Source organism: Astatotilapia calliptera, chromosome 23 (assembly GCF_900246225.1).
Source record: "Astatotilapia calliptera chromosome 23, fAstCal1.2, whole genome shotgun sequence".
Classification (NCBI taxonomy): Eukaryota; Metazoa; Chordata; class Actinopteri; order Cichliformes; family Cichlidae; genus Astatotilapia; species Astatotilapia calliptera.
In genome coordinates, this window is record NC_039323.1 from 10,353,673 (window position 1) to 10,379,055 (window position 25,383).

General features: G+C 37.1%; 3 protein-coding genes across 4 annotated transcripts; all 3 read right to left on the minus strand.

Moving 5' to 3' along the window:
* Positions 1–6,851: 6,851 nt before the first annotated feature.
* On the minus strand, positions 6,852–11,915 carry LOC113015843 (granzyme G-like; the record flags this gene model as incomplete). The annotated part of the gene is made up of 7 exons (XM_026158197.1): positions 6,852–6,944; positions 9,078–9,094; positions 10,718–10,835; positions 10,931–11,158; positions 11,307–11,439; positions 11,611–11,764; positions 11,837–11,915. Coding segments are annotated over 7 exons (822 nt in total), but the record flags the coding sequence as incomplete, so codon positions are not given.
* Positions 11,916–15,095: 3,180 nt separating this feature from the next.
* Positions 15,096–16,900, minus strand: LOC113016903 (granzyme G-like). Of its 2 annotated transcripts, XM_026160073.1 has the most exons (6): positions 16,822–16,900; positions 16,596–16,749; positions 16,292–16,424; positions 15,915–16,142; positions 15,741–15,819; positions 15,165–15,245 (listed from the first exon to the last, which is right to left on the minus strand). In XM_026160073.1, the coding sequence occupies exons 1-6, from the start codon at positions 16,877–16,879 to the stop codon at positions 15,190–15,192; spliced, it is 708 nt and encodes a 235-aa protein (XP_026015858.1). In that variant the 5' UTR covers positions 16,880–16,900; the 3' UTR covers positions 15,165–15,189. The 2 variants fall into 2 exon arrangements, with proteins under 2 accessions (XP_026015857.1, XP_026015858.1); XM_026160072.1 differs by having other exon boundaries at positions 15,096–15,819.
* A 3,184-nt stretch (positions 16,901–20,084) lies between these two features.
* Positions 20,085–22,089, minus strand: LOC113016905 (granzyme B(G,H)-like). The gene is made up of 5 exons (XM_026160074.1): positions 22,020–22,089; positions 21,794–21,947; positions 21,409–21,547; positions 20,904–21,131; positions 20,085–20,808 (listed from the first exon to the last, which is right to left on the minus strand). The coding sequence occupies exons 1-5, from the start codon at positions 22,075–22,077 to the stop codon at positions 20,647–20,649; spliced, it is 741 nt and encodes a 246-aa protein (XP_026015859.1). The 5' UTR covers positions 22,078–22,089; the 3' UTR covers positions 20,085–20,646.
* Between the last annotated feature and the right edge of the window lie 3,294 nt (positions 22,090–25,383).

Below are 25,383 nucleotides of genomic sequence, written 5' to 3' on the forward strand. Positions count from 1 at the left end.
CTGAGATACTGAAGAGAAATAATAATCTCTGATCATTTTCACCCTGAAATGTTTCCTATATATTTGTGCTATTTGCATACGCATGCTCAGTGATGTGGCTTTGAACCACATTCTTAAGGAAGGTAAATATCCCCTTACTATTTTACATGAAAAATGTCTAAAAATATGATCCTGTGAACTCATTAACGTCACTCCTAAGTCCATTGAGTTTGCACCAAATTGTTTTTATGGTAAATTAAATTTCATTTTAAACAATAAAATGTTAAAATGAATTTAAATTCAGTTTAAATTCCAGGATTCAATAAAGCATCACCACCTGACAAATTCAAGCCTTAATTTATTTTGATAATATTTTGACTCTTGCGGGATTCCAACTAACGTGTGCTGTCATGAGCACCTTTCTCTATAGCGACCAGAAAAACAGTTTACATGTAAAAACAAAGAGAGTAAATCATACCTCATAAACAAGTACAAAGAAATTCAGGAAGATCTTGATGCACGTGACGGGACCGAACTGAACTGGAAACAGACAAACAGAATCAAAAATGACAAAGACGATGAACTGGAGGAAACTCAGGACTTAAATACTCAGGATGATGATGATGATTATAAACAAAGGTCAGGAGAAAAAAGGAGAGCCTGTATTAAGCTTCAAGCCCACAAAAGGCCAGAACATCTAATAATAACAATTAATGGAAATAATATGTCCCTCTCAGTGACTGTGAGGACTGCTGCTGGCTGAATGACTGTGATTGTTTACACCTGTGTTTGCCGAGTGTCTCGGACAATTTGCGGTTTGATTGTTATTTATACTCATTTTAGGGTTTTTATTACTGTATTCTTCTTTTTTTATTTTTTTTTTTATTTTTTTTACTGATTATTACACTACAGAATACAATAATCATTCAAGAATATTTTGTTTCAGCCTGTGTGTTTCTGTAGATACTTTGAGAAATCACAATGAAATCTTCTTGAATTTTAAATCTTCAATAAGGCAGAGACAGCAATAAGACTGAGAATTGCAAATACAGGAGAGAGAGAGTCGACATTACCGCTGACGGCCAACAGAGAAGAGAGCGTGCAGTAATGCAGAGAGTAGGCAAAGGACAGGAGAAAGAAGGGAAAACCTGTGTCAAGGATCAATGTAGTTTGCAGAGGTCAGAAAAGAAAAAAGCGAGAACCTCTATGCCTTTACTTTTTCACTTTTACTTAAATAAAGTATAATAAGTACTTCTACTTTTACTGTAGTATTTTTTAACACTAGTATCTGTACTTTTTCTTAAGTACAGAATGTCTGTACATGTTAACTCGCCCAGTGTCTGTCTTCAACATTCCTGTGGTGTAGAGAGATAACTTAGATAACTTATGGTGCTCAGCTCAGCCAACGTATTGACAGTTAACCACGTCACACAGTGAACAAGCCTTTTAATCATTTTGTTGTTATTATATTGAAATCTTTACTAAAAGCAACAAACTCAGCTGATTTCAGAATGCTTATGTCAATGTAGAAAAAACAATGAGACTTAGCATTTTTAGCAGATACAGTTTTGACTTGCTATACTGCCACGAAGAGAGCATGGGAACCTTTTGATTAGAGTGCACCCAGCTGCTGCTGACTACGATAAACCCTCGACCTCTGATATAATTTCTCTTTGTGGTTCCTTATCTTCTCTTGCATGTCACTACAGGGAGTGCAGAATTATTAGGCAAGTTGTATTTTTGAGGAATAACTTTATTATTGAACAACAACCATGTTGTCAATGAATCCAAAAAACTCATTAATATCAAAGCTGAATGTTTTTGGAAGTAGTTTTTAGTTTGTTTTTAGTTTTAGCTATTTTAGGGGGATATCTGTGTGTGCAGGTGACTATTACTGTGCATAATTATTAGGCAACTTAACAAAAAACAAATATATACCCATTTCAATTATTTATTTTTACCAGTGAAACCAATATAACATCTCCACATTCACAAATATACATTTCTGACATTCAAAAACAAAACAAAAACAAATCAGCGACCAATATAGCCACCTTTCTTTGCAAGGACATTCAAAAGCCTGCCATCCATGGATTCTGTCAGTGTTTTGATCTGTTCACCATCAACATTGCGTGCAGCAGCAACCACAGCCTCCCAGACACTGTTCAGAGAGGTGTACTGTTTTCCCTCCTTGTAAATCTCACATTTGATGATGGACCACAGGTTCTCAATTAACCATAGTGGGTCACTATAGAGAGTCAATTAATTTTAGGAAAAAAAAAAACAAACAAACAAAAAACCCTCCACCGAGGTCTATGAATAAGAGGGGAATGATAGACAGCCACACTCAAAATGGAGATATGTAATGATAAACACTGGTCCCCGTCTTTTGGGCGCTCTCTTGAAGTAGTCAACAATTTAAAAGTAAGATAAAATAACAGGGGCATGTGCTGAGGGGTGGTGCTGCACAAGAACAAGAGTAAAATAAAGAAAATATTGTTTTTAGAAGTGCAAATTAAAATGTACCATTACACTCAGAGGATCAATATGAAGCTTGATATTTGTTAATTTTGAATGAAGTACATGACTGGTGACTGTTCTGTCCTGAGCTTTTGTTTTTACAGCACCCGCTTGATCACACCAACAGTTTCTCGCCACCGAAGAGGGGTACTTGCAAAAATAAAGAACGGGGAGGAATATCATCAAAACTGGAAACAGGTAATCCCCAAAGGGGGTGATAATGCCATAACTTTCACTATGGTCAAATTCTCAAAATTTGACCCTCAAAAATTCTTCAAACATTTAGATACAAAGTGGAGATTTAGATACATATAATGTCGTAAACCACATAAGCATGAAGTATTTGATTCAATAACATGGTGAAGCAGCAAAAGGTTGATCATGTTAATGGTGTTTATTCAAGGGTGCAGAGGAGATTATTATTATTAAAGACAACAAATGAAATAACGAAAAGTAGAAGTGGAAAAATTTGCGTTAACGGTAATAAAATCAAAAAAAAAGAAATACTAACTAAAACTGTACTGAATGTTCACAAAACTAACTAAAATTAACTAGATTTATAGCAAAATGTGTTTGGTTGCATTGATGTGTGCGTGCCCTGCTATAGTGAAATTAAGGTAGTACGTTAGTCGAGTCGTCTGTGTTGCTGCTCCGTTCACGCGCAGAATCAGGTCAGGAAAAGTCGGGAGACAGCGCCAGAATAGAATTGAGGATGATTTTAATATGACTGTTTTGTAGACATAACAAGAGTCTTGTAGTGGAGAGGGACGTAATGTCCTCCTGAGTCCCAGAGAATAAGAAAAAACAGGGAGAAAATATTTTCGTTTTTTCTTTTTTTTTTCTTTTTTTTTTTTTTTTCTTTTTTATTTTAAATGAATCAAGTGTTATTAAAATAACAATCTCATAAGATGAAGATCAGGGACCAACCCAGAAGTCACTGACACTTCACTAGCTGTAAACTATTGGTTTAGGAATAAGTGATGGCACTGAACGGTCTATTTCACAAAAGTCAATTTATTTAGGATATCTGATTTTATTTGGAGACACAAAGGAACATTTGGCACTTCCCTCATCTCACATCTGTTTCATTGTTGTACCCAATCATTCTACAACTGAAATGCCTTGGACTGCTAACCATTTCAGGCAAGTGGAGTGAACCATATTTTGCTAGACTCTCATCAGATTGGGGCTTCCTTTTATTGATCTTTGGAGAGAAGTCTTCATTACTGGTATTATTCAGGTCTTGTTCACATGTTTGTCCCAGGTTTCTCAGCCAAGAGGAGCTTAAACCCCAGATACTGTGAGTTCTTTTCACACATTGAGATCACTGATAACTCTCAGCAACGACGTGATCTCGTAGAAACAATTAGGTGTTATGGATTCAACTATAATTGCGACACTTATTTTTTACTTTACTGGAAAAGATTTCTGCATTTTACCCATATTTTATTTTTAACTCAAAATCAAAATTCCAGATTCTACTACATGTTGGTTTTGCACCAGATAGGACGACAGATTTCAGGTGGCCCTGTGTCTTTCTCTATTACATCTGCCACTGCATCTCGATAATCTTCTCTGTGGCTTTTAGTGGGTCCTGACCCTCTCATATTTTGAAAAAATCTATGTTTGAATCTCCCTTAATAATTGTATTAAGAATTCTCTCCGCCTTTGTCAAAAGTTGGGTATTAGGAAAAAGTGAAATAAATATAAATATAAAGTCCCAATGTGTAGAGCACACATTAATAAATTAGTCATGTTCCCTGTGAAAGTAAATGAGCCTAATTCTTAAAGACCCCTGAAATTATTTACTAGATGTTTATTTTTTGAATAAAATAGAAATCTGAGTTTAACAAAACATTTTAAATGTAAATATCAAGCTTATCTTTCTTTCTTCCATAAAATGTGCTTGTGGGCACGCCAGCCATTTTGAAAAGGTGGGAAAAACAATTGGCAAGGCCACACCCCCACACATGGGATATAATTTTAAAGGTACTGTTGTCCTCTCTAAGAAACATCAGGACTTAGAGGAGTGGCAAGTAGAGTATGAGAGCTACAAGCAAAAAACTAAATGTGTACTACAGTGCGCAAAAATGAATTACTGGGTCATCAGGGGGTCTTGAGGGACATTTATAAAACAAAAAATCCCACAAACCTTAAAAGTGCACTTGAAAAGCTCACACAAGAAGGTTAACCTAGCTTACCTAGAAGACCTTATCAGGGGGAGCACACTCCCCCTCTTTTAGAGCTCACCCACTTAACTCGCATCCCAAGAAAACAGCTAACCCCAGATAAGGCAGCGTGACGTATCCCGAGATAACAGGACTGGGACATCTAAATAAAGGTGTGAAACAATCGCCTTCAAAAGGTTATCAATTAACTTTAACCAAAATTAGGACCACTCGGTGCGGCAAGAGTTAATAGTTATTAGTCTCAACACCCAAGGAAAACCAGAAGAGCATGACTGATATGATGGAACTGAGAGTTTGTTACACTTAACTTTTGCAAAACACAAATAAAACTAAATTGAAACTAAGGATTTTCAGAAAATAAAAACTAGACTAAACTAGCAAAGAATTGGTAAAAACTAATTACAACTGGCAAAAAATTGAAAATCTGGAGTCGAAACTAAATAAAAGATAAAAACCTAATGAAAATGGCGAAACGTTTAAAACTCTGGTGCAGAGATTGGGAAATCTGACCAGGAACGTTATAAAATGGATTGTCAGAACAGTCAGCGTTAAAGCCACATTTGACAGTCCATACTAGGATGGCATTGGACATCTTGGGGGTGGAAAGGGGTTGGTGTGACCAAGGTGTGGTTTGGCTTGTTGTATGTATATTTGAGATCATATGGCTCTGGATGGGACGGTTACCAGGGCATGGAAGGAGGAGAAGGAACTTGCTGGGATTGGAGATCCTCTGGGTGAGTGGTTGATTAAAAGCATGCATAAAATAGAAGTTATCTGTTGTTATTGATTGGTAATAGGTTGATAATTGGCCACATTTACAGCTGTATTGACTTGTTGTGGACGTAGTCGACTTCAGGTTTAAACACTCTAATTAACAGGTTGAAAATAGTGACATTAAAGGAAGAGTATGCAGCGCCACCCTGTCAGACGCCAGTGATGGTGGAGCTCACTGATGAATCAGGTGAGCTGGATTCATGGCTGATTCAAAACTAAGATCCCCCTGCTGTGGTCAGTAAGGGGACAAAAGGGGGTGTTATACTGTTATTTTCAATGTCAGCATTATTATTGTATGAGAATCATGCAACAAGCATTGCATCGATGATCATTTATTGGAGCTTTTGACCTTATACTAACATCTGTGTTCCTGTGATTGTTATAACTTCTGATGAATCTTCCATTTACAGGTGTTAGGATAATGATATAATTTTTCATTGCAGGTGTAACCATGATCATTTTTATACATATTGCAACTTGTTGCTCATTGTAGAGTTGTGCTCAAGTTAATAAGGGTTAAAAGCTACAGTCAGCGCGAATGTCTGACTGATCTATTGAGGGGAAAGGTTTCGAGCATGGAGGGCCGCACGCGCTTACAAAACACTGATATCATGTTATTCTTTGTGATCTTTTCTTAAATTATGTCTTTAAGGTTAGTTTAAATAGTGGCAGTTAATTAAACGAGATTTATTAAAATATTAAATACCTGAGTCAGAACGTTACACGCGGATCACCTTAAGAGTCTGGGAAACTTTGTAGCTGCCTAACTTTTTTTGAATGTTCTAGCTCCGTTGATTTGACACATTGGAATGTGTCAAAAAAGGGGGGGAAGGTTGAGCTTTAACATCAAACCAGGATTATTTGAACATTTTATAACTTCATTTGTGTCTTTAATAATTTAGGAATGGTAAAGCTTAAGCTAATAGCGGTCCGAGAAGACGGACCTTTTAGAGAATCAGTGAAAAAGCATAAACTATCACTTTCATGTTTAATCATTACTCATTGAAATGAACTGAATAGCGTTTAGAAGATTTGTTAATTTTTTGTCTTTTGTTAAAAAGAGGGGTTTCAATAATTTTCAGACACACCTTGCAAATGTGCTTATAACGAGTTGGCACTCGGCCTTTTGAAGGTCAGAAGCTTCGTTCGGCGTGACTGTCCGGACTGATAAAGTGTAAGAAATGCCTTGAGTGCGGAGGGCTAAATGCAAACATGCTTACACACACATAAGATATGATTGGAATAAGTCCCTGGGACATTCTGAATGTTTTAGACCAATTCTGAATCACTAGAAGGTCAGTAGATAATAACATTAGATTATTAGGGAAAGGAAGAGAGGTGTTTTGGTTTTCTGTCTCTTACAGAGAAAGGAACAGACACCAGACGAGGTCACAGAGATGCGAGGACCCTCCGTAGCAGAGTCAGACACAGTGACTGCCGAGACATCAACTGGGTCCAAGGGTCATGGCGTTTGGGCTCCAGCTAGTCACCACAAAAGGATGGATCCCATAAACACAGCAATAACCATGAAGGGGTTGACGGAAATCCGGAAACACCAGACCAACGAGGTTCGAGAGGCTTTTGGGCAAAAAGGGGACACCTTCCTGTTCCTTTTTCTGGAGAATACACGGATCGTTGTTTGAAATCGGAGCAGAATAATCCCCTGATCTGTGTTACGACTGAAGGGTTGTCTAACCCCTAAGGTTGAAGAATTAAGAGCAGAGGATCACCCAACTGGACGACACTGGTAGCTGCAGCAATAGAATAAAGGCTGAAAGCAGTGGGAGACAAGGAGATTGTCATCTGGACCTGCTACTGTTGGAATCCTAGTTTTTCTTGCATCTGAATTGCGCAAACACAGAGGTCATCCCACATATGGTTTGCCCGTCAGGGGGACAAAGGACCTCAGGAGTGAGAAGAGATGAACCCGGCCACACTGGGCTACAGGGTGTTTGTGAGGTCATTATTCTAATGACCTCATCAGGGGGAATTGTAAAATTATGATATTATTTTATGCCATGTTATACCCCTAATTAAAGATTGTGAATTATTACGTAGTTTTAGTTTGCATTATTCTCCTGAATTAGAAGAAGCTGATAACTATTGCATTAGTTAAACTGATTTGCATTACATTAAACTGCTGACTTGTTGTGAATGAATGATATTGTTTTATGATGCATTATATTGCTGAGTTATAAGAAATACTGTTCGCAGAAGGTTATTGTCTAATTTGTCTGAGTAGAAGAGAACAGAGTGTGCTGGAGTTTTCTGCCCCATTTCAGCAGGAGCAGATAAACAGGGAGCCAAGGTCGTAGCTTAGGCGCTGTGGGAGAGAGAGCATGTGAATGTTTAGGCTTTTTATGATAAGGTGGAGGCACCAGAGGTTATAAAAGTTTGAGCAATGCTCCACCATTTTGAGATTTTGAGGCTGTCTGCATCAGTGTCCATCTCCCACGTGTGTGATCATTAAATCATCGTTTGACTCAACCCGGCCGGACCAGTGTTGTTATTGTGGTTTTTTCTCTTGTCTCCATCCCCAATATTTTGAACCTTAACAGGTTCAGATCAGGTGAACAAGGAGGCCATGTCATTAGTTTTTCTTCTTTTATACCCTTTCTTGCCAGCCACGCTGTGGATGCAGACTTCTTCCTGTACCACTGCTTGAAGAAGGTGTCTTCCAGAAACTGGCAGTAGGACTGGGAGTTGAGCTTGACTCCATCCTCAACCCGAAAAGGCCCCACAAGCTCATCTTTGATGATACCAGCCCAAACCAGTACTCCACCTCCACCTTGCTGGCGTCTGAGTCGGACTGGAGCTCTCTGCCCTTTACCAATCCAGCCACGGGCCCATCCATCTGGCCCATCAAGACTCACTCTCATTTCATCAGTCCATAAAACCTTAGAAAAATCAGTCTTGAGATATTTCTTGGCCCAGTCTTGACGTTTCAGCTTGCGTGTCTTGTTCAGTGGTGGTCGTCTTTCAGCCTTTCTTACCTTGGCCATGTCTCTGAGTATTGCACACCTTGTGCTTTTGGGCACTCCAGTGATGTTGCAGCTCTGAAATATGGCCAAACTGGTGGCAAGTGGCATCTTGGCAGCTGCACGCTTGACTTTTCTCAGTTCATGGGCAGTTATTTGGCGCCTTGGTTTTTCCACATGCTTCTTGCGACCCTGTTGACTATTTTGAATGAAACGCTTGATTGTTCGATGATCACGCTTCAGAAGCTTTGCAATTTTGAGACTGCTGCATCCCTCTGCAAGATATCTCACTATTTTTGACTTTTCTGAGCCTGTCAAGTCCTTCTTTTGACCCATTTTGCCAAAGGAAAGGACGTTGCCTAATAATTATGCACACCTGATATAGGGTGTTGATGTCATTAGACCACACCCCTTCTCATTACAGAGATGCACATCACCTAATATGCTTAATTGGTAGTAGGCTTTCGAGCCTATACAGCTTGGAGTAAGACAAGATGCATGAAGAGGATGATGTGGACAAAATACTCATTTGCCTAATAATTCTGCACTCCCTGTAGTGTACTCGAGCCAGCTTCAGTGAAGCACCTCTGCAAACATCCCTGCACTGAAGAGCATAACACCAGGAAGCCTTTGTTACACTGATCCACTGTTTATCACAGCAGTTTTACAGAAAACCATGTCTTCTGTAGATATTTGTAAAAATATTACATTCCCACTAAACACTGGACATCGGGTAGACGTGCAGATCATGTCTGTCTTGAGTCTGTTGGTCTTAAAACTTGAAATTTGGACTGGGTAATATTTTTGGACGTCATGTGGACATCTATGACAGGTGCAGGAAATGTACATAATTAATACATTTGTTTATTTACAAATATTAAGCTTGTTGTTATCAATATGATATATATGAATACAGATATTTATAAACAAACCTGATTTATTATGTGTTAGCCTGCTGAGCACTCTGCACACCTCCACACATAACTGTTTCTGTCCTCCACCCTCTGGAAACACGGGACTACAGAGCCTCTAGAAGCAGTATAAAATCAACATCTATAATGAGTTGGAGTTTGACTCTGAAAAGACGTGAACAATGACCATATTTGGACTATAAATAGCCCGTGCATGGAGGCCCTAATGATGTCAACACTAGAAGTTTAATAGGCGATGAAATAAAGATGTCATATTGACGTCTATGTCGGCTCATGGTTGGATGTCCAGAATTGGTTAGGGCCTTTGTCTGAGCACAAAAAGAAGTGCTCATTAGTCCATCTGGAGTCATATATGTCAGCCTGTACAGAATTTCCATAACCTGTATGGACTTTTTCATCGATTTGTATTACTTTTGGATTATTATAAATTTTGGGGGGCTCTGTGTGTGTGTGTGTGTGTGTGTGTGTGTGTGAGTGTGTGTGTGTGTGTGTGTGTGTGTGTGTGTGTGTGTGTGTGTGTGTGTGTGTGTGTGTGTGAATCTGAGTCGCAACAGAGATGATCAGAAATGACAGAGTCAGATTGTGCAAAGTACGTGACTGAAGCAAAGAACTGATTTATATCGCACTTTCAGAGCAACTCCCAGCTGAAGACAAAGTGCTGTACACTTGACCTGCCAAATATGATACATTGAATAAGTAAAAAAAATTAATACAAAAATAGAAATACTTCAGTATTACTGTAGTAATACAAGCAGTACAAATGTAAGAATGCAAAGTTATCCGTGGCTTATTGCTGAGTCTTTTTTTTTAATGGTGTGTTATAAAAAAGTGAACATTTTCCATTATTCTTTAGACTCTGTTCAATTTAAATTGAAAAAGTAAATACAAACAGTCACAAAGAAGTCATTATACAAATGATTCTAATTAATGCTGAACAGAGAAATGTATAAACAGGTACGAAAGGTTTATTTTTAGAAAATATGAGATAAAACAACATTAGAGGATCTTATTTTCTCATTAGATTGAAGAATCTCTTTAAAACATATGAAGACGGAACAATAATGACATAAAATATTAAATTCACTGAACAAAATTCAGATTTCAGACGTCTGCAGATATGAAATCAGTTGTAAAGCCCCAGAACTATCCAAAAAAGTAATGCAGCAAGAGATTATTAATTTAATTGTTAGTAAACCTGAGAATCAATGCTTTATTTTAGATTATAGATTTTTTCTTAATTTTGCATTAAGACGTGGTACTTCTTAGATTGTTCTCATTTCTGCAACTTCCACATTAACTGACTAATCAGCAGGTCTAATACAAACATGATGCTGTGTTTCAGTGGATTCAGGAATTTTAGTGAATCTAATGATGTCTGGGCCACCTGAGTGTGGAGTAACTGCACTGGATATCACACCGTATGCCTTTCCATCTTCACAGACCAATGGACCACCAGCATCTCCCTGGAAGTAAATATTCAGCATGTGAAGCAGTGATGCTTCAAAAGTGAGTTAACTGAACGAAGTCAGTTCACTTTATTTTATAAAGATGTACGTACCTCGCTTGGAGCAGTGTCTCCCTGAGAGCAGTAGAAGTTTTCCATGGTGCACTCCTTATTGTCAATCAGTGTTATGCTAGTTTCCATAAGTGTGGGAGACATATATTTATTATTCTTGTCTGTTCGTCCCCAGCCAGAGAGTATACATGATTTTGGCAAAGTACCATCATCATGACTCGCCAGAGGAATAGGCTTCACATTCTCACTGAACTTTGCCTTGGAGCTCAACTGGAGGAAAAACAAACAAATAAAATAAAATTAAAAATGTAAACTGAACTTTTTTTTTCAAACTCGAATTCAAGGGAGCATTTAAAAATAATAATGTGGGACTCACTATTTTCATTATATTGTACTTTCTGTGCAGGGATACTCTTACCTTCAGAAGCATTACATCATTTTTTAAAGAGGTTTGGTTGAAGTTTTTATGTGGAAATGGTTGTTCCGCAGATATGCGCTGTATTTCGCTATTACTATTCACATTGTGAACTCCTAGTAAGGCAGTGTAAGACCTGAAATGACACAAAATTATGTGAAATAATCATCTAAGAATACAATGATTAGTGTTTCTGTGAGAATGTAGAACTCCTGCACCTACAGAGACTATTTATTCATGTATTTAAACTTTCAGTGCATCAGTCTAAAAAAACATCATAGAAAAATATGAAGTTACTTAAACTCACTCGGCTTGGCAGTGTGCAGCAGTCATCACAAAATCCTCATTGAGAAGGAAGCCAGCACAGTGGGCTCTTTGACCACCTGCGCTGTTCATCTGCAAAAGCACCATGTAAGGTCTGCTGTGAGGCACAGCCTCGTGACCTCCAATGATCGCATGACCTGAGACAAAAGTGAAATAAAGTATATACATACAAAATCAAATGTGTGCGTAAAATATGTAAAGATCTTTACCTTGTTGATGAAAGCTCAGTACCAGTGTCAGTAATGTCAGTTTATAGTAAATAATCATGGTGCGATCACAGTCGAGAGTTCAGCTGAGATACTGAAGAGAAATAATAATCTCTGATCATTTTCACCCTGAAATGTTTCCTATATATTTGTGCTATTTGCATACGCATGCTCAGTGATGTGGCTTTGAACCACATTCTTAAGGAAGGTAAATATCGCCTTACTATTTTACATGAAAAATGTCTAAAAATATGATCCTGTGAACTCATTAACGTCACTCCTAAGTCCATTGAGTTTGCACCAAATTGTTTTTATGGTTAATTAAATTTCATTTTAAACAATAAAATGTTAAAATGAATTTAAATTCCGTTTAAATTCCAGGATTCAATAAAGCATCACCATCTGACAAATTCAAGCCTTAATTTATTTTGATAATATTTTGACTCTTGCGGGATTCCAACTAATGTGTGCTGTCATGAGCACCTTTCTCTATAGCGACCAGAAAAACAGTTTACATGTAAAAACAAAGAGAGTAAATCACACCTCATAAACAAGTACAAAGAAATTCAGGAAGATCTTGATGCACGTGACGGGACCGAACTGAACTGGAAACAGACAAACAGAATCAAAAATGACAAAGACGATGAACTGGAGGAAACTCAGGACTTAAATACTCAGGATGATGATGATGATTATAAACAAAGGTCAGGAGAAAAAAGGAGAGCCTGTATTAAGCTTCAAGCCCACAAAAGGCCAGAACATCTAATAATAACAATTAATGGAAATAATGTGTCCCTCTCAGTGACTGTGAGGACTGCTGCTGGCTGAATGACTGTGATTGTTTACACCTGTGTTTGCCGAGTGTCTCGGACAATTTGCGGTTTGATTGTTATTTATACTCATTTTAGGGTTTTTATTACTGTATTCTTCTTTTTTTTTTTTTTTTTTTTTTTTTTACTGATTATTACACTACAGAATACAATAATCAATCAAGAATATTTTGTTTCAGCCTGTGTGTTTCTGTAGATACTTTGAGAAATCACAATTAAACCTTCTTGAATTTTAAATCTTCAATAAGGCAGAGACAGCAATAAGACTGAGAATTGCAAATACAGGAGAGAGAGAGTCGACATTACCGCTGACGGCCAACAGAGAAGAGAGCGTGCAGTAATGCAGAGAGTAGGCAAAGGACAGGAGAAAGAAGGGAAAACCTGTGTCAAGGATCAATGTAGTTTGCAGAGGTCAGAAAAGAGAAAAGCGAGAACGTCTATGCTGGAGCTTGGAAAGAAAAGCGTCTGGACTTCTTTAAGTTGCTTGAAGACATTTCACCTCTCATTGAGAAGCTTCCTCAGTTCTTCAGTTCTAGCTGAAGAACTGAGGAAGCTTCTCGGATGAGAGGACGAGAGGTGAAATGTCTTCAAGCAACTTAAAGAAGTCCAGACGCTTTTCTTTCCAAGCTCCTTTGACTACAATGAGCTGGATGACTGAGAACCTTCACAGACTCTGTACTTTTTCCCTTTTACGTGAACAAAGTACTTCTACTTTTACTGTAGTATTTTTTAACACTAGTATCTGTACTTTTTCTTAAGTACAGAATGTCTGTACATGTTAACTCGCCTAGTGTCTGCAGTAAACAGCAATGTCTTCAACATTCCTGTGGTGTAGCGAGATAACTTAGATAACTTATGGTGCTCAGCTCAGCCAACGTATTGACAGTTAACCACGTCACACAGTGAACAAACCTTTTAATCATTTTGTTGTTATTATATTGAAATCTTTACTAAAAGCAACAAACTCGGCTGATTTCAGAATGCTTATGTCAATGTAGAAAAAACAATGAGACTTAGCATTTTTAGCAGATACAGTTTTGACTTGCTATACTGCCACGAAGAGAGCATGGGAACCTTTTGATGAGAGTGCACCCAGCTGCTGCTAACTAAGATAAGCCCTCGACCTCTGACATCTGATATAATTTCTCTTTGTGGTTCCTTATCTTCTCTTGCATGTCACTAGTGTACTCGAGCCAGCTTCAGTGAAGCACCTCTGCAAACATCCCTGCACTGAAGAGCATAACACCAGGAAGCCTTTGTTACACTGATCCACTGTTTATCAAAGCAGTTTTACAGAAAACCATGTCTTCTGTAGATATTTGTAAAAATATTACATTCCCACTAAACACTGGACGTCGGGTAGACGTGCAGATCATGTCTGTCTTGAGTCTGTTGGTCTTAAAACTTGAAATTTGGACTGGGTAATATTTTTGGATGTCATGTGGACATCTATGACAGGTGCAGGAAATGTACATGATTAATACATTTGTTTATTTACAAACATTGATTGATTGATTGGTAATTTATTTCAACATGTGAACAATATACAAGTACATTTAGAAAAGAAAATAAGAGAGAAAAAAATACTATACAAATTACATACAAAAACCCCCCCAAAAAACCCCGTTCTGATTAATTTACATGTTGAAAGGGAGTGGGAAGAAGTAAACACTTATTTAATCCCACCCCTTTGCCATAAATTATCAGTTAATATTTAGTCAGCTTCCTTACTGATATAATTTGTAATAAAAATAGTGAACAGATTACTGATATATTATATACTATAATATCACATCATGAGTTTTTTGTTTGTTTTTAAATAGAGACATTCACTTAATTTAAATATTTTCCTTTAACATTAACATTGTTGTTATCAATATGATATATATGAATACAGATATTTATAAACAAACCTGATTTATTATGTGTTAGCCTGCTGAGCACTCTGCACACCTTCACACATAACTGTTTCTGTCCTCCACCCTCTGGAAACACGGGACTACAGAGCCTTTAGAAGCAGTATAAAATCAACATCTATAATGAGTTGGAGTTTGACACTGAAAAGACGTGAACAATGACCATATTTGGACTATAAATAGCCCGTGCATGGAGGCCCTAATGATGTCAACACTAGAAGTTTAATAGGCGATGAAATAAAGATGACGTCTATGTCGGCTCATGGTTGGATGACCAAATTGTGGACCTAGTTTGGATGTCCAGAATTGGTTAGGGCCTTTGCACAAAAAGAAGTGCTCATTAGTCCATCTGGAGTCATATATGTCAGCCTGTACAGAATTTCCATAACCTGTATGGACTTTTTCATCTATTTTTATTACTTTTGGATTATTATAAATTTTTGGGGGCTCTATGTGTGTGTGTGTGTGTGTGTGTGTGTGTGTGTGTGTGTGTGTGTGTGTGTGTGTGTGTGTGTGTGTGTGTGTGTGTGTGAATCTGAGTCGCAACAGAGATGATCAGAAATGACAGAGTCAGATTGTGCAAAGTACGTGACTGAAGCAAGGAATTTATTTATATCGCACTTTCAGAACAACTCCCAGCTGAAGACAAAGTGCTGTACACTTGACCTGCCAAAAATGATACATTGAATAAGTAAAAAAAATTAAGATAAAGGTTTCTTTTTAGACAATATGAGATAAAACAACGTTAGAGGATCTTATTTTCTCATTAGATTGAAGAATCTCTTTAATACATATGAAGACGGAACAATAATGACATATAATATTAAATCTACTGAACAAAATTCAGATTTCAGACGTCTGCAGATATGAAATCAGTTGTAAAGGTAACATTTAAAAAACAAAGCCCCAGAACTATCCAAAAACTGTAGAAAGTAATGGAACAAGAGATTATTAATTTAATTGTTAGTAAACCTGAGAATCAATGCTTTATTTTAGATTATAGATTTTTTCTTAATTTTGCATTAAGACGTGGTACTTCTTAGATTGTTCTCATTTCTGCAACTTCCACATTAACTGACTAATCAGCAAGTCTAATACAAACATGATGCTGTGTTTCAGTGGATTCAGGAATTTTAGTGAATCCAATGATGTCTGGGCCACCTGAGTGTGGAGTAACTGCACTGGATATCACACCGTATGCCTTTCCATCTTCACAGACCAATGGACCACCAGCATCTCCCTGGAAGTAAATATTCAGCATGTGAAGCAGTGATGCTTCAAAAGTGAGTTAACTGAACGAAGTCAGTTCACTTTATTTTATAAAGATGTACATACCACACTTGGAGCAGTGTCTCCCTGAGAGCAGTAGAAGTTTTCCATGGCGCACTTCTTATTGTCAATCAGTGTTATGCTAGTTTCCATAAGTGTGGGAGACATATATTTATTATTCTTGTCTGTTCGTCCCCAGCCAGAGAGTATACATGATTTTGGCAAAGTACCATCATCATGACTCGCCAGAGGAATAGGCTTCACATTCTCACTGAACTTTGCCTTGGAGCTCAACTGGAGGAAAAAACAAACAAATAAAATAAAATTAAAAATGTAAACTGAACTTTTTTTTTCAAACTCGAATTCAAGGGAGCATTTAAAAATAATAATGTGGGACTCAATATTTTCATTATATTGTACTTTCTGTGCAGGGATACTCTTACCTTCAGAAGCATTACATCATTTTTTAAAGAGGTTTGGTTGAAGTTTTTATGTGGAAATGGTTGTTCCACAGATATGCGCTGTATTTCGCTATTACTATTCACATTGTGAACTCCTAGTAAGGCAGTGTAAGACCTGAAATGACACAAAATTATGTGAAATAATCATCTAAGAATACAATGATTAGTGTTTCTGTGAGAATGTAGAACTCGTGCACCTACAGAGACTATTTATTCATGCATTTAAACTTTCAGTGCATCAGTCTAAAAAAACATCATAGAAAAATATGAAGTTACTTAAACTCACTCGGCTTGGCAGTGTGCAGCAGTCATCACAAAATCCTCATTGAGAAGGAAGCCAGCACAGTGGGCTCTTTGACCACCTGCGCTGTTCATCTGCAAAAGCACCATGTAAGGTCTGCTGTGAGGCACAGCCTCGTGACCTCCAATGATCGCATGGCCTGAGACAAAAGTGAAATAAAGTATATACATACAAAATCAAATGTGTGCGTAAAATATGTAAAGATCTTTACCTTGTTGATGAAAGCTCAGTACCAGTGTCAGTAATGTCAGTTTATAGTAAATAATCATGGTGCGATCACAGTCGAGAGTTCAGCTGAGATACTGAAGAGAAATAATAATCTCTGATCATTTTCACCCTGAAATGTTTCCTATATATTTGTGCTATTTGCATACGCATGCTCAGTGATGTGGCTTTGAACCACATTCTTAAGGAAGGTAAATATCGCCTTACTATTTTACATGAAAAATGTCTAAAAATATGATCCTGTGAACTCATTAACGTCACTCCTAAGTCCATTGAGTTTGCACCAAATTGTTTTTATGGTAAATTAAATTTCATTTTAAACAATAAAATGTTAAAATGAATTTAAATTCAGTTTAAATTCCAGGATTCAATAAAGCATCACCACCTGACAAATTAAAGCTTTAATTAATTTTGATAATATTTTGACTCTTGCGGGATTCCAACTAACGTGTGCTGTCATGAGCACCTTTCTCTATAGCGACCAGAAAAACAGTTTACATGTAAAAACAAAGAGAGTAAATCACACCTCATAAACAAGTACAAAGAAATTCAGGAAGATCTTGATGCACGTGACGGGACCGAACTGAACTGGAAACAGACAAACAGAATCAAAAATGACAAAGACGATGAACTGGAGGAAACTCAGGACTTAAATACTCAGGATGATGATGATGATTATAAACAAAGGTCAGGAGAAAAAAGGAGAGCCTGTATTAAGCTTCAAGCCCACAAAAGGCCAGAACATCTAATAATAACAATTAATGGAAATAATGTGTCCCTCTCAGTGACTGTGAGGACTGCTGCTGGCTGAATGACTGTGATTGTTTACACCTGTGTTTGCCGAGTGTCTCGGACAATTTGCGGTTTGATTGTTATTTATACTCATTTTAGGGTTTTTATTACTGTATTCTTCTTTTTTTATTTTTTTTTATTTTTTTTTACTGATTATTACACTACAGAATACAATAATCAATCAAGAATATTTTGTTTCAGCCTGTGTGTTTCTGTAGATACTTTGAGAAATCACAATGAAATCTTCTTGAATTTTAAATCTTCAATAAGGCAGAGACAGCAATAAGACTGAGAATTGCAAATACAGGAGAGAGAGAGAGAGTCTGCATTACCACTGACGGCCAACAGAGAAGAGAGCGTGCAGTAATGCAGAGAGTAGGCAAAGGACAGGAGAAAGAAGGGAAAACCTGTGTCAAGGATCAATGTAGTTTGCAGAGGTCAGAAAAGAGAAAAGCGAGAACCTCTATGCTGGAGCTTGGAAAGAAAAGCGTCTGGACTTCTTTAAGTTGCTTGAAGACATTTCACCTCTCATTGAGAAGCTTCCTCAGTTCTTCAGTTCTAGCTGAAGAACTGAGGAAGCTTCTCGGATGAGAGGACGAGGGGTGAAATGTCTTCAAGCAACTTAAAGAAGTCCAGATGCTTTTCTTTCCAAGCTCCTTAGACTACAATGAGCTGGATGACTGAGAACCTTCACAGACTCTGTACTTTTTCCCTTTTACGTGAACAAAGTACTTCTACTTTTACTGTAGTATTTTTTAACACTAGTATCTGTACTTTTTCTTAAGTACAGAATGTCTGTACATGTTAACTCGCCCAGTGTCTGCAGTAAACAGCAATGTCTTCAACATTCCTGTGGTGTAGAGAGATAACTTAGATAACTTATGGTGCTCAGCTCAGCCAACGTATTGACAGTTAACCACGTCACACAGTGAACAAGCCTTTTAATCATTTTGTTGTTATTATATTGAAATCTTTACTAAAAGCAACAAACTCAGCTGATTTCAGAATGCTTATGTCAATGTAGAAAAAACAATGAGACTTAGCATTTTTAGCAGATACAGTTTTGACTTGCTATACTGCCACGAAGAGAGCATGGGAACCTTTTGATTAGAGTGCACCCAGCTGCTGCTGACTACGATAAACCCTCGACCTCTGATATAATTTCTCTTTGTGGTTCCTTATCTTCTCTTGCATGTCACTAGTGTACTCGAGCCAGCTTCAGTGAAGCACCTCTGCAAACATCCCTGCACTGAAGAGCATAACACCAGGAAGCCTTTGTTACACTGATCCACTGTTTATCACAGCAGTTTTACAGAAAACCAGGTTTTCTGTAGATATTTGTAAAAATATTACATTCCCACTAAACACTGGACGTCGGGTAGACGTGCAGATCATGTCTGTCTTGAGTCTGTTGGTCTCAAAACTTGAACTTTGGACTGAGTAATATTTTTGGACGTCATGTGGACATCTATGACAGGTGCAGGAAATGTACATGATTAATACATTTGTTTATTTACAAACATTGATTGATTCGTTGGTAATTTATTTCAACATGTGAACAATATAAAAGTACATTTAGAAAAGAAAAGAAGAGAGAAAAAAATACTATACAAATTACATACAAAAAACCCCCCAAAAAAAACAACCCGTTCTGATTAATTTACATGTTGAAAGGGAGTGGGAAGAAGTAAACACTTATTTAATCCCACCCCTTTGCCATAAATTATCAGTTAATATTTAGTCAGCTTCCTTACTGATATAATTTGTAATAAAAATAGTGAACAGATTTCTGATATATTATATACTATAATATCACATCATGAGTTTTATGTTTGTTTGTTTGTTTTTAAATAGAGACATTCACTTAATTTAAATATTTTCCTTTAACATTAACATTGTTGTTATCAATATGATATATATGAATACAGATATTTATAAACAAACCTGATTTATTATGTGTTAGCCTGCTGAGCACTCTGCACACCTTCACACATAACTGTTTCTGTCCTCCACCCTCTGGAAACACGGGACTACAGAGCCTTTAGAAGCAGTATAAAATCAACATCTATAATGAGTTGGAGTTTGACACTGAAAAGACGTGAACAATGACCATATTTGGACTATAAATAGCCCGTGCACGGAGGCCCTAATGATGTCAACACTAGAAGTTTAATAGGCGATGAAATAAAGATGACGTCTATGTCGGCTCATGGTTGGATGACCAAATTGTGGACCTAGTTTGGATGTCCAGAATTGGTTAGGGCCTTTGCACAAAAAGAAGTGCTCATTAGTCCATCTGGAGTCATATATGTCAGCCTGTACAGAATTTCCATAACCTGTATGGACTTTTTCATCTATTTTTATTACTTTTGGATTATTATAAATTTTTGGGGGCTCTATGTGTGTGTGTGTGTGTGTGTGTGTGTGTGTGTGTGTGTGTGTGTGTGTGTGTGTGTGTGTGTGTGTGTGTGTGAATCTGAGTCGCAACAGAGATGATCAGAAATGACAGAGTCAGATTGTGCAAAGTACGTGACTGAAGCAAGGAATTTATTTATATCGCACTTTCAGAACAACTCCCAGCTGAAGACAAAGTGCTGTACACTTGACCTGCCAAAAATGATACATTGAATAAGTAAAAAAAATTAAGATAAAGGTTTCTTTTTAGACAATATGAGATAAAACAACGTTAGAGGATCTTATTTTCTCATTAGATTGAAGAATCTCTTTAATACATATGAAGACGGAACAATAATGACATATAATATTAAATCTACTGAACAAAATTCAGATTTCAGACGTCTGCAGATATGAAATCAGTTGTAAAGGTAACATTTAAAAAACAAAGCCCCAGAACTATCCAAAAACTGTAGAAAGTAATGGAACAAGAGATTATTAATTTAATTGTTAGTAAACCTGAGAATCAATGCTTTATTTTAGATTATAGATTTTTTCTTAATTTTGCATTAAGACGTGGTACTTCTTAGATTGTTCTCATTTCTGCAACTTCCACATTAACTGACTAATCAGCAGGTCTAATACAAACATGATGCTGTGTTTCAGTGGATTCAGGAATTTTAGTGAATCTAATGATGTCTGGGCCACCTGAGTGTGGAGTAACTGCACTGGATATCACACCGTATGCCTTTCCATCTTCACAGACCAATGGACCACCAGCATCTGCCTGGAAGTAAATATTCAGCATGTGAAGCAGTGATGCTTCAAAAGTGAGTTAACTGAACGAAGTCAGTTCACTTTATTTTATAAAGATGTACGTACCTCGCTTGGACCAGTGTCTCCCTGAGAGCAGTAGAAGTTTTCCATGGTGCACTCCTTAATGTCAACCAGTGTTATGCTAGTTTCCATAAGTGTGGGAGACATATATTTATTATTCTTGTCTGTTCGTCCCCAGCCAGAGAGTATACATGATTTTGGCAGAGATCCATCATCACGGTCAGCAAGAGCGATGGGTTTCACTTTGTCGTTCAACTTTGCCTTGGTGCTCAACTTAAGGAAGAGAGAGAGAAAACCCTTTAAAAGATATTAGCACTGTTAACTACAGTCTGTTTTAGTGCTGTATTCAGTTGGGCTCAATTTCAGTAAATCGAAGAGGGAAAAAAGTAAAATAAAAATCAGTATGTACAGGATTTCAGTACAACTTGAATGAACAGAGCAACAGCCAAAAAAAAAGAGAAAAAAAGTTGGAGATTCTGAAAAAAAGACTAAATTAGAGCAATATGGTGAACTTCAAAAGTACAATCATATTTGTTATATATATACATACCTTAAGAAGCATCATATCATTTTTAAAATTAACTGGGTCGTAGCCTTTCATTGGAAATGCATTTCTCCCAGGCACATTAACATGCTGTACACCATTCTGATCATGATAATTATGAAGTCCCAGAAAAACTTTGTAGGACCTAAAAAAAAAAAAAAAAAAAAGTGTATTATTTGTTTGATAAAAATAATGAGTTTTTGGTCTTGTGTTCACAAGATAAAATATTTTTGGGTCATTTTATCTAATAACCATGAAGCTGCATAAAAACAGATTTCCTCCTCTCAATATGTGACTTGACTTTAATCTTGAGATTACAGATTCCACAGGAGGCCCCTAAACACTAAACAGGTAAAAAAAAACAAAAAACATAACAGTGTGTTAGACTCACTCGGCTTGGCAGTGTGCAGCAGTCATCACAAAATCCTCATTGAGAAGGAAGCCAGCACAGTGGGCTCTTTGACCACCTGCGCTGTTCATCTGCAAAAGCACCATGTAAGGTCTGCTGTGAGGCACAGCCTCGTGACCCCCAATGATCGCATGGCCTGAGACAAAAGTGAAATAAAGTATATACATACAAAATCAAATGTGTGCGTAAAATATGTAAAGATCTTTACCTTGTTGATGAAAGCTCAGTACCAGTGTCAGTAATGTCAGTTTATAGTAAATAATCATGGTGCGATCACAGTTGAGAGTTCAGCTGAGATACTGAAGAGAAATAATAATCTCTGATCATTTTCACCCTGAAATGTTTCCTATATATTTGTGCTATTTGCATACGCATGCTCAGTGATGTGGCTTTGAACCACATTCTTAAGGAAGGTAAATATCGCCTTACTATTTTACATGAAAAATGTCTAAAAATATGATCCTGTGAACTCATTAACGTCACTCCTAAGTCCATTGAGTTTGCACCAAATTGTTTTTATGGTAAATTAAATTTCATTTTAAACAATAAAATGTTAAAATGAATTTAAATTCAGTTTAAATTCCAGGATTCAATAAAGCATCACCATCTGACAAATTCAAGTCTTAATTTATTTTGATAATATTTTGACTCTTGCGGGATTCCAACTAATGTGTGCTGTCATGAGCACCTTTCTCTATAGCGACCAGAAAAACAGTTTACATGTAAAAACAAAGAGAGTAAATCACACCTCATAAACAAGTACAAAGAAATTCAGGAAGATCTTGATGCACGTGACGGGACCGAACTGAACTGGAAACAGACAAACAGAATCAAAAATGACAAAGACGATGAACTGGAGGAAACTCAGGACTTAAATACTCAGGATGATGATGATGATTATAAACAAAGGTCAGGAGAAAAAAGGAGAGCCTGTATTAAGCTTCAAGCCCACAAAAGGCCAGAACATCTAATAATAACAATTAATGGAAATAATGTGTCCCTCTCAGTGACTGTGAGGACTGCTGCTGGCTGAATGACTGTGATTGTTTACACCTGTGTTTGCCGAGTGTCTCGGACAATTTGCGGTTTGATTGTTATTTATACTCATTTTAGGGTTTTTATTACTGTATTCTTCTTTTTTTATTTTTATTTTATTTTTTTTACTGATTATTACACTACAGAATACAATAATCAATCAAGAATATTTTGTTTCAGCCTGTGTGTTTCTGTAGATACTTTGAGAAATCACAATTAAATCTTCTTGAATTTTAAATCTTCAATAAGGCAGAGACAGCAATAAGACTGAGAATTGCAAATACAGGAGAGAGAGAGTCGACATTACCGCTGACGGCCAACAGAGAAGAGAGCGTGCAGTAATGCAGAGAGTAGGCAAAGGACAGGAGAAAGAAGGGAAAACCTGTGTCAAGGATCAATGTCGTTTGCAGAGGTCAGAAAAGAGAAAAGCGAGAACCTCTATGCTGGAGCTTGGAAAGAAAAGCGTCTGGACTTCTTTAAGTTGCTTGAAGACATTTCACCTCTCATTGAGAAGCTTCCTCAGTTCTTCAGTTCTAGAACTGAAGAACTGAGGAAGCTTCTCGGATGAGAGGACGAGAGGTGAAATGTCTTCAAGCAACTTAAAGAAGTCCAGATGCTTTTCTTTCCAAGCTCCTTAGACTACAATGAGCTGGATGACTGAGAACCTTCACAGACTCTGTACTTTTTCCCTTTTACGTGAACAAAGTACTTCTACTTTTACTGTAGTATTTTTTAACACTAGTATCTGTACTTTTTCTTAAGTACAGAATGTCTGTACATGTTAACTCGCCCAGTGTCTGCAGTAAACAGCAATGTCTTCAACATTCCTGTGGTGTAGCGAGATAACTTAGATAACTTATGGTGCTCAGCTCAGCCAATGTATTGACAGTTAACCACGTCACACAGTGAACAAGCCTTTTAATCATTTTGTTGTTATTATATTGAAATCTTTACTAAAAGCAACAAACTCAGCTGATTTCAGAATGCTTATGTCAATGTAGAAAAAACAATGAGACTTAGCATTTTTAGCAGATACAGTTTTGACTTGCTATACTGCCACGAAGAGAGCATGGGAACCTTTTGATTAGAGTGCACCCAGCTGCTGCTGACTACGATAAACCCTCGACCTCTGATATAATTTCTCTTTGTGGTTCCTTATCTTCTCTTGCATGTCACTAGTGTACTCGAGCCAGCTTCAGTGAAGCACCTCTGCAAACATCCCTGCACTGAAGAGCATAACACCAGGAAGCCTTTGTTACACTGATCCACTGTTTATCACAGCAGTTTTACAGAAAACCTGGTTTTCTGTAGATATTTGTAAAAATATTACATTCCCACTAAACACTGGACGTCGGGTAGACGTGCAGATCATGTCTGTCTTGAGTCTGTTGGTCTCAAAACTTGAACTTTGGACTGAGTAATATTTTTGGACGTCATGTGGACATCTATGACAGGTGCAGGAAATGTACATGATTAATACATTTGTTTATTTACAAACATTGATTGATTCGTTGGTAATTTATTTCAACATGTGAACAATATAAAAGTACATTTAGAAAAGAAAAGAAGAGAGAAAAAAATACTATACAAATTACATACAAAAAACCCCAAAAAAAAAACAACCCGTTCTGATTAATTTACATGTTGAAAGGGAGTGGGAAGAAGTAAACACTTATTTAATCCCACCCCTTTGCCATAAATTATCAGTTAATATTTAGTCAGCTTCCTTACTGATATAATTTGTAATAAAAATAGTGAACAGATTTCTGATATATTATATACTATAATATCACATCATGAGTTTTATGTTTGTTTGTTTGTTTTTAAATAGAGACATTCACTTAATTTAAATATTTTCCTTTAACATTAACATTGTTGTTATAAATATGATATATATGAATACAGATATTTATAAACAAACCTGATTTATTATGTGTTAGCCTGCTGAGCACTCTGCACACCTTCACACATATCTGTTTCTGTCCTCCACCCTCTGGAAACACGGGACTACAGAGCCTCTAGAAGCAGTATAAAATCAACATCTATAATGAGTTGGAGTTTGACACTGAAAAGACGTGAACAATGACCATATTTGGACTATAAATAGCCCGTGCATGGAGGCCCTAATGATGTCAACACTAGAAGTTTAATAGGCGATGAAATAAAGATGTCATATTGACGTCTATGTCGGCTCATGGTTGGATGTCCAGAATTGGTTAGGGCCTTTGTCTGAGCACAAAAAGAAGTGCTCATTAGTCCATCTGGAGTCATATATGTCAGCCTGTACAGAATTTCCATAACCTGTATGGACTTTTTCATCGATTTGTATTACTTTTGGATTATTATAAATTTTGGGGGGCTCTGTGTGTGTGTGTGTGTGTGTGTGTGTGTGTGTGTGTGAGTGTGTGTGTGTGTGTGTGTGTGTGTGTGTGTGTGTGTGTGTGTGTGTGTGTGTGTGTGTGTGTGTGAATCTGAGTCGCAACAGAGATGATCAGAAATGACAGAGTCAGATTGTGCAAAGTACGTGACTGAAGCAA

Coding starts and splice junctions, on each gene's coding strand:
- LOC113016905 (XM_026160074.1), bottom strand. CDS start 22,077: ATGATTATTTACTATAAACTGACATTACTGACACTGGTACTGAGCTTT. Junction 21,548..21,793: donor GCTGCACACTGCCAAGCCGA/GTGAGTCTAACA, acceptor TTTTTTTTTTAG/GTCCTACAAAGTTTTTCTGG. Junction 21,132..21,408: donor ATGATATGATGCTTCTTAAG/GTATGTATATAT, acceptor CTCTTCCTTAAG/TTGAGCACCAAGGCAAAGTT.
- LOC113016903 (XM_026160072.1), bottom strand. CDS start 16,879: ATGATTATTTACTATAAACTGACATTACTGACACTGGTACTGAGCTTT. Junction 16,425..16,595: donor GCTGCACACTGCCAAGCCGA/GTGAGTTTAAGT, acceptor GTGTCATTTCAG/GTCTTACACTGCCTTACTAG. Junction 15,820..15,914: donor GAGACACTGCTCCAAGTGTG/GTATGTACATCT, acceptor ATTTACTTCCAG/GGAGATGCTGGTGGTCCATT.